This window comes from Geospiza fortis, unplaced genomic scaffold (assembly GCF_000277835.1).
Source record: "Geospiza fortis unplaced genomic scaffold, GeoFor_1.0 scaffold236, whole genome shotgun sequence".
Taxonomy (NCBI): Eukaryota; Metazoa; Chordata; class Aves; order Passeriformes; family Thraupidae; genus Geospiza; species Geospiza fortis.
Genome location: NW_005054568.1, coordinates 188069 through 197534, shown reverse-complemented (window position 1 = coordinate 197534; position 9466 = coordinate 188069). Strand labels below are relative to the sequence as shown.

The following is a 9466-nucleotide window of genomic DNA, read 5'->3' as shown; positions in this document are numbered from 1 at the left end:
ACTGCAGCAGAGCTATGTATGAGAATTCTCTTCTCCCTCATCAGGATGGAGATCAGACGCAGGGTAGAGCCACATCCTAAAGGATCCAGTTCCTTTTAGTTTTGTAAGTAACTCTTGTTGCTCTATTTACATTTTTTGGTTCTGATACACCTTGACTTTGATCATTTTTGCTCATTTTTTCAGTATCTGACACCTCATTTTGGCCACACTCCTGGCACACTGCAGGCTTTGCAGACCAGACAGCCTAGCTCTCCAGGAGTGAGAAAACATCCCAAACTCTGTATTTATGTCTTTTCATTAATGTAAAAATCTGTCACCCCTCCAGGCCTACGGTTCTGAAAGCTGTTTGTGACCAGGAAAACCCAGCAACTTTAAGCACCTGCCCAAGAGCTGTCCTGAAAAGGGAAACAAGCACAGGGGCTTTCACCATCCAGGCTGGCAGCTCTCCTCCCAAAAACAGCAAGAAGAGATCTGCACACATCAGGATGTGCATTGTGGCTGAAAATACACAGTAACAGGGGAGGGATTTTAGTTCAGTCTTATTTCTCCAGTTCAGATTAACCCTATCACTGAGCAAGTTAGAAAATATTATCAGGAGATGAATCTGTCTGAGGTAATCCGTGCATCAGGTAAAACTTAAATTGCCTAAATCCCTTCATTCTAAGACAAATCTCAACCCTTTTCTGATCATAATTCCTTCTTCCCACAGAGCACTGAAACTTCTAGTTTAGAAACAGATGCATTTATATATATTTATATATATAATGCATTTTTTCCCAATATTTTTCTGCATCCCAATATTTTTTGCAGTCCCATTGCACTTGTTAAATGACACATTAAATCAGAATTATCATCCACCACAGTCCTTAAGCCATCAGGCTGTTCCCATCACCACTGTCTGGACACACACAGAAATTCACCTCTTTATTGCAATGCTGCCAGGCTCCAAAGAGCTTCTTCAGAATACATGGTTAGGAAAAAAACACCCCAGAAATGAATGGCTGACATGTGACTGATCACTAGAACACGCACAAAAAAGGAGCAGTTATATTTGGGATTCAGTTTGGAAAGGTGCTGCCTGGTCAGACCCAAGAGCACTTCCCTTCCATGTGTTACTTCTCCATTATTAACTATCAGATGTCCTCCACAGCAGCTCAGTGACCTGGGTGAACCCACGATGACTGATGGAGCCATAATCACACACCTCATTTGGCACCTTCACTGACACCTTCCCACCACTGCAGCTCTCAAGGCCGTGTGGCCCTGTGCCACATTCCAGGGACACACTGGACACCACCACACACAGATGGGTGGCTCAGTCCAACCTGGAGCCTCAAACCACAATCCCAGCTTGGCAGAGCAGTTCAGGTGGTTTGATGCACCCCCAAACACCAAACCTTCTCTTTGCTGTTTGCAAGTCTCATCCTTTCACCAACCAGCCACTTCTTCAGCCTCTAACAGAGCTCAAGCCACACAGGAAATAGCCAGATCTGATCGTGTAGAACTCAAACCCGTGGCAAAACAAAGCTGCTCTGCTTGATTTTTATTTAAAGTTCTTCTTTTACTTCATCCTCCAGTGCCCTGGCACCTGGAGCGCTGCTTTTTACACCCTGTAAGAAGATGGAGCAAACCATAACCACTGAGGAGCAATGCCTCCAAGCTCAGCTCTCATCCAGGGGGTGGCGGGAGGGAAGGGGGAGGAAAGAGGCCAAAATCAGAAAAATGTGATGTGTCTGACCTGGAACACAGACTGCTTCCATGAAAATGCTGGTGAAACTGGGAGTTTTCTTATGGGATACTGAAACTCTACGTGCCTTCCAGGTATTTGCACCTGGGTGAGTATTTGGTTGGTCAGGAAAATGCGATTTTCCTCTGACTGCACGGGACAGAGGACACAGAGTGCCTTGGGTGATTCTAGATGTGAGTATACATACCTTTAAAGGAATTTAATTATGTTAAAAAGCAGTGTGTGTAGCAGTCTCCTCACTCCCTAGATCTGTTCACGCCTAGGCACTTGTGTGTGGTGTACTCCAAGCAGGTTAAGACTATGTAAACACTGAGTCTTTCCAAAGCAACATCCAACTTTCCAGTTGTTTCATGTGGTCTGAGCAACATCCACCTTTAAACCATCCCAGCTTTTGCATTCCTGGACCATGATGATACAAAAAGGCTGTGCCTGGAAGAGAGTTCCACTGAAATAATGAGGGAACAATTAAATATTAAATGAAAACAAAGAATGAAGATGCTTTGAAGATTAATAGTAGTGTTTATGTGTTGAGAGCTGACACCTGTAAACACTGGATCTTTTTCTTTTTGTACAGTTTGATAAATACATGAACTACAAAGCACTTTCCATGTAGAAACCTGAGTGTCATTCATTGGACTACTGTTGTATTTACACTGACCAGGAGTGGCGGCGCTGGACCTCACCGCACCTGCAATGAAACCATTCTGCTTTAAACTTGAAGAAAACAAAGGAGCAATCTGAAGCCATGTGTCAGTAAAACTTAAGTGGAGCAGTTGTCAAATAAAGCCAACTAGCACGTAGATGAGAGAAAAAACTGGGTTCAAGGAAGTTGTGGTTTTTTCCGGGTGCTTCTAGTCTCTTGGGACACGACTTGGAAATCTTCCTCCTCCTTGGTATTACTTTTCCATTGTGTTTAAAACCCTAGACAGTTTCTGATGTCCATGCATCAAATACAGGTTCCTGGCTGTGCAGGGGGCTGCTGCTTCCGATTTCGGACGGCGCCCGATTTCTCTTTGTAGGCAATTGGCATCTGTTGTGAAATGTCCACCAGAGCACTGGCCACAGCGAGACCTGGCAGAGAACAAACATCACCACAACAGCCACAGCAACAAACCTTCAGAAAGAGCTGAGAAAACCCCTCCAGGCCACAAAGGGTGTACAATTTTTTTAATAAACTAGAAAAGTCTTGTGGCCCAAGAATTAAACTCCAGCCAATATTCTGAAAGGAGCTGAAATACTGCATGTTTAATTAGAAGCAACAGCAGGAAAATATACAATAAGGGTGGGTATTAGCGGATGTAAAACTCTAAATGTGGAAGCCTCAACCCTTAATATTGAAGGTGTCTTCCCCTGCATCAGTAGATAGACTACAATAAACCTGAAAGCAAATGTGCATGGAGGTTTCACTGCCCTTCCCGTGGATACATCACCTCTGCAACCTCCTCATGGCAGATCAGGGAGTCATGGAATGATCTGGGCTCAAAGCCACCCTAAAGCCCATCCAGTTCCACCCCCTGCCATGGGCAGGGACACCTTCCACTATCCCAGGGTGCTCCAAGCCCTGTCCAACCTGGCCTGGAAAATTCCAGAGATGGGGCAGCCATGGCTGTTCTGGGCACCTGTGCCAGGGCCTCCCTGCTCTATTCACAGACAAACCACATCTGGGACTTAGCTCAATCCAGCTCAACACTAAACCATCTAATTCAAACCCTGCTAACTCTTTTTCCAAAGCCTTTGCTTCACCAAGCTCACTGGGCACTGGGGAACCCCAGTTAAATCCCACACTGCCCAGGAGATGATGTCCCAGTGCCCTGACACCAGGTTTGGGTCTGAAGGGGTTGAGAACAAGGCTGGATGGGGAAAAGCTCTTTGTCCAGAGCTCCTAAGAGGAGGGCAGAGATGAAAGCACTTGTAGTGACAGGACAAGGGGGAATGGTTTCAGACTGACAGTGGACAGGGTTAGATGGGATATTCTTCCCTGTGAGGTGTGGGAGGCCCTGGCACAAGTTGCTCTGTGGCTGCTCTGTGGTTTGCAGCAACCTGGGATGGTGGAAGGTGTCCCTGCACATGGCAGGGGGTGGAACTGGATGATCTTTAAAGGTGCCTTCAAACTCAAATCTTTCCATGATTCTGTGACTTGATGCTCCCCTGCAAATGGAGCTGGGAACTAAGCTGGATAGGCCAAGTGACAAGTTACCTTCACAGGTAACTACTGCAAACATGGCTATACCAGATGTCTCTCTTTCCCCCACGCAGCTGTTAATTAAAGCAGAGTCCAATATCAAATGTTCATCCATCAATTGACCTTAGTAATTAACTCAAAACTCATGTTGGAAGCCAGCAGGGCCCAGACCAGGGATCCTAAAATACGTGGAGCACATCCCAAGCTGAACTGTGGCTACAGCAGCTGCTGTGGGACCAGGAAAGGTGAACCTGTAAGGCTGGGGAAGGAGTCCAGAGTTAATTCCAAGCCACCAGAGACAACAGCAATGCTCACCTGACTGTCCTGGTGGTGGAATACCCCCAAGCCCTCGAGGCAGCCTCACGAAGACGGAGAGGACGGCTGCTTTGTTCCCAAAGCAGGGCTCCAGCGCGATGGGCTTTGGTACAGTCTGCAGCAGGGGAAGCAGCAGAGAAAACAAATGTTAAACAGCGTGTTACACCCTCCCTCCTCCCTCAGCATCGCTCCTCCAGCTCCTGCAAGCCCCAGGGCATGAACCACCATGAACCACACTGCTGTGCTGGGCAGATTTCCAGCACACAGCCAGCAAAGCTAAAACCACTGTCAGCAACAATCAAAACACGAGTCATCACAAGAAAACACATTCACTTAATAAAAATCAGGCTATTAAAAAGTCAAGCCCTACACAAGGCTTGTATTTCTCCCTAAATTCAATAACAAAGGAGCAGCTTATGTAATCAACAGGACTGAGGGTTGTGTTCCATCGACCCCATCAGCAGCCTGTCACTGATACCAGCACGCACCACGACGGCCATTCGATACTTCAAATTGTATTTCCACAATTTAAGTCCATGTACCACCTTAACAGCACTCTATGCATTAGCACAGTAAAGAACATTTTCCCAAGAACAAAAATAAGTGCTCAAGGCCAGGCTGGATGGAGCTTGAAGCAACCTGGTCTAGTGGAAGGTGTCCTTGTCCATGGCAGGGGGAACTAGATGGGCTTTAAGGGCCCTTTCAATCTGTGATTCTGATGTATAATAGGCAACCAGCTTTCTCCCTGGAGGAGCAGAGGACTGGATCCCTTGCTGACCCTCAGTGTCTGTGACCATCTCCCACTGCACTCTTGTGAAGATTTTACCTGAATGAACCACAGCCAGCTTCAGTATGTCATTAGAAAGCCAAAACGCAACAGCCCAGCCCAGAAACTAAAGTATGTTCTCAGCTGGGGCCCAACCCCACACACAAGTACACAGGATCAGTGCTACTGTGTGCTGCAATAACAGCCAGGTTAGGATGCAAGTGTTCCCCAATGAGTACAGGTTCAGGAGAGTTTCTTCTTTTGTTCCACACCAGCTAAAAAAGCTGAGAAACACTATTTTACCCAATACACTCAGTGCTGTTTTCTTGTTTAGTATGGACACATTCCACTCTGCTGTTAATGAAATAATTAGTTCTTTTTCCATCAGGCATCAAACTACACCATAGTACTGAAATATTCAACAGAAACTCAATGCAATGCAAGCCATGAAAAAGCCTGAACAGGAGTCAAACATGCTGTTAAATTACTGCTGCTCAATAAAAAAGACAAAAGGAGACAACAGCAAGCAAAATGAAACTTAAAACTTTCCATATCTCCCATTTACTGCAATGATTGCAGCAGTGTTTGTTGGTCTGTGCCAGGCAGATAAATACATGCTGCATGGGCTGGATGATGGAAGCTGCTGCCTGCCTGGTTTATGACAGCAGGTTTCTTCATCTCCCCACCCCCAACAAAGGGACCCAACTCAGAGTAAAGCTTTTCCCAGAAGGAAATAAGCACACCCTGGTGCTGGATCCCAGAGACTCAACTGCCAGAGGCAATGGAGGTAGCTCGGAGAAGGAACTGCAGGAATGGAGCCCACGGACTTCTGCCTCATGAGGGGAGCAAGAACCCAACACAAAGCTGATTTTCTTTTGGAGAAACTCAAGTATTTTACTTATTCTACTGTTAATGAAACAGTTCTGCTGAATTCCAGAGCTTGGAGGATGGCACTTGGGTTACAGAGAGCTCTTGTGCTCACCCTCAGCACTGAGCAGAACGGGCAGCAAGGACCACACAGAGAAGTGATGGAGGGAAGACAGTGAAGGAGCAACTGAATAAGAGACTGTATTTTTTAATATTTTTTAATGTATTTGTTTGCAATGGATTAATGGCCATGGAGCTGCTGCAGGGCTGGAGCCCCTCTGCTCTGGAGCCAGGCTGGCAGAGCTGGGAATGTTCCCCTGGAGAAGGGAAGGCTCCAGGCAGAGCTCAGAGCCCCTGGCAGGGCCTGCAGGGGCTCCAGGAGAGCTGGAGAGGGACTGGGGACAAGGCCTGCAGGGACAGGAGCCAGGGAATGGCTCCCACTGGGAAAGGGGAGATTGGGCTGGCATCTTGGCAAGGAATTCCTGGCTGGGAGGGTGGGCAGGGGCTGGCACAGGGTGCCCAGGGAAGCAGTGACTGCCCTGAATTCCTGGAAGTGTCCAAGGCCAGGCTGGATGGGGCTTGGAGCAGCCTGGGACAGTGGCAGATGTCCCTGCCCATGGTAGCCCATGGCCTTTAGAGTCCCTCCCAACCCATGAGGATGCTTAGCAGCACATTCAGCATCCTCCAGCCAACCTGCAGAAACAGGAGGCTGGAAAATCCATCTCAGTGGTCATCAAATCCAGCCCTCCACTAATACAGACAATGGCACATAAAACCACAATTCTCTGCTTTAAGAGTAGTTACACTTTCAGCCTGTGCCATCATCTCTGGGAGACCTTTCCAGATCCCCTGGTCTGGATCTCACCACTCTGCCACCAGAAACTTTCTTTTAACCTCAAATCATTCACACTTCAATTTATTCATCTGCCTCACGTTCTTCTGTGCCTTAACCCTCTCCCTGGGCTTTATCCTGCTGTACAGCTCAGCCCTCTTTTGGATCAACTGGAAGAGCAACACTCTGAATTCCTTCCCTGAACACAAGCACTGCCTCCTCCAGTTCTCCAAGACCTCCTCTCTGTTCCTCATTCTCGACCACCTGAGAGGCATTTCAGGCTCTGACAGTGCCTCTGTTGTGGTACCCAAATCACCCTGGGTCTCCTGCACATCGTAAAATAGAAAGAAACAGAAACTGTTCATTATATAGCTCTCAGTCGCAGAGCTGAAGGGCCTTGGAGAGGAATTTAGCTCATCTCTCAGCCCCAGGCAAGACCCTCTCTCCTCCTCTGCCCTTTCCAACTAATGAACCCTGAGTGTGCAGCAGAAACTCTCATTACGAGTCCCTGTGGGCACAATCTTCCCTTTCCATGGAATTTTTATTTTGGTCCTCAAGGTCACACATCTTGCTCCTCTCTGCTCTCCTGGTTCCACAGCACAGACAGCTGGGATAGGGTGTAGCCCTGAGCCTCCTTCCTTCCATTGTCAATCTGCCCAGAAAACAATCAGAATCATGGAATGTTTTGGGTTGGAAGGGACATTAAAGTTCATCTCATACCCTGCAAGGAGCAAGGACACCTCCCACTGTCCCAGGCTGCTCCCAGTCCCAGTGTCCAACCTGGCCTGGGACACTGCCAGGGATCCAGGGGCAGCCACAGCTGCTCTGGGCACCCTCTGCCAGGGCCTGCCCACCCTCACAGGGAACAATTCCTAATTCCCAATCTCCCATCCAGCCCTGCCCTCTGGCAGTGGGAGCCATTCCCTGTGTCCTGTCCCTCCAGGCCCTTGTAAAATCTCTCTCCATCTTTCCTGGTGGGCCCTTCAGGTACTGAAAGGCTACAATTAGGTCAACCCAAAACCTTTTATTTTCCAGGCTGAACAATCCCAAAAAAGATGAGGGTTGGTAAAATATTGTTAATATTTCCCTGCGTGGGGATCCTTATTTCTCTCAACCATGCACAGCAAGGATAATGATGCACCCAAAATCTGTCAGGCGGTTGCAAACTAATTTGGAAGGAATTAAGCACGACATCACTTTGCTGCAGCTAAGCTCCATCTTAAAACTAAAAGGGGGAAAATGGCCTATTGTCCATCAATCCAGCTTTTCCTGAGACAAGCTGCAGTTAATAATAACAAAAACTCGCCTAAAGAATCAAGTCCTGCACATTTATTTTTGACAGCCCCAGTTCAGGCACCTGTTTTCTGAACTGTGACTCATTGTGCATCTCTGAGACAGAGCAGGGAGGGAATGACTCAGAGCAGTGAGGGATGAGGAATTTGGAATTTGAGCAGGGAGGTCAGGAGTGAGTTGAGTGACAGAATGAGGAATTTGGAATTTGAGCAGGGAGGTCAGGAGTGAAGGACACGCTGCACCCTCTGCAAGGCAGAACCAGCGCTGGAGCCAGGGACCAGGTTCTGCACTCAGGGAGGAAAATGTGACATTTCAACCAGCAGCTTCACTGTGACCTGGACTGGAGCCCTCACCCAGCACCAGCCCTGCCCTGCCTGTCACCTCATGTGACCTAGGCAGGTGTCACCAGGACACTAAGGGTCTAAGGAGCAGCTGGCTGGCTTTATCAAGTGCAATTTTGGTGGGGAGACCTCAGGAGCTCAGGTCTCCTTTCTTTGCCCACTCCAGTGGCTTCTGAGTGCTCTTACCTCCGATTATGGAATCCTCTGAGTTGAATGGGACCCACAGGGATCACCCAGCCCAGCCCCTGTCCCTGCCCACACCTCCAAAATCCCACCTGGGCATCCCTGGAGCTCTGTCCAAAGGCTCCTGGAGCTCTGGCAGCCTCGGGGCTGTGCCCATTCCCTGGGCAGCCTGGGCAGTGCCAGCACCCTCTGGGGATGAACCTTTCCTGATCTCCACCTAAACCTCTCCTGACACACCTCCATAGCCTCCTCTGTTGCAGATCCAAGACATTCTCCTGCAAGAAGATTTTGACTGAACTTGGAAAGCAGAGATCAAATGTGAGAGATGGCTCTTAAGGGGAAACTTTTAAAAAGGTACATAAAATAGGGGTATTTCCAAATTTTGTAACAAGCTATATCGGATGCTTAAAACCTGCCTCAGCAACTTCGATTCAGAGGTTTTGATAAACTCATTGTTGAATTATAGAAGTGATTCTTTTTTACTGAAGGCCTAATGACACAATAAAGTAGACATTATTCAAATCTATTCAAATAAGGTGCATCTCTCAGACACTCAGCCACAAGAGGACTGCTTGAGAGGTGCCTGAACAGCAGAGTCCCATCGTGGGAGCAGATACAGAGGGGAGAACAAAGCCCTGGTGCTCCAGTGGGTGAGCAAAGCCCACAGTCAATAGCCATGGATAGACCTGAGCTGGCTGAGCCAGCAGGCCCTGCCCTGAGGCACCTCTTGTTCTCAAAGAAAAATGGACAGCTGTGCCTCCAGCACCCTGGAGAGACAAATTCATGGAGCTGATCAGAGAACCACGGAATGCTTTGAGTTGGGAGGGACCTTAAAACTCATCTTAAAGCCATGGGCAGAGACACCTCCCACTGTCCTAGGTTGCTCCAAGCCCCAATGTCCAACCTGGCCTTGGGCACTGCCAGGGATCCAGGGGCAGCC

The 9466-nt window shown here is 48.1% G+C and overlaps 1 protein-coding gene across 1 annotated transcript in view; it reads right to left on the bottom strand.

Annotated features, from left to right (window-relative positions):
* Nucleotides 1–911: 911 nt before the first annotated feature.
* Nucleotides 912–9466, bottom strand: part of ATRN (attractin) — a gene marked incomplete at its 5' end in the record, with an annotated part of 117776 nt that continues 109221 nt past the window's right edge. The window contains 2 exons of the mRNA XM_031064196.1: nt 912–2818; nt 4245–4359. Of these exons, the coding sequence (XP_030920056.1) occupies nt 2694–2818; nt 4245–4359 (240 nt within the window). The remainder of the gene's footprint in view (nt 2819–4244; nt 4360–9466) is intronic.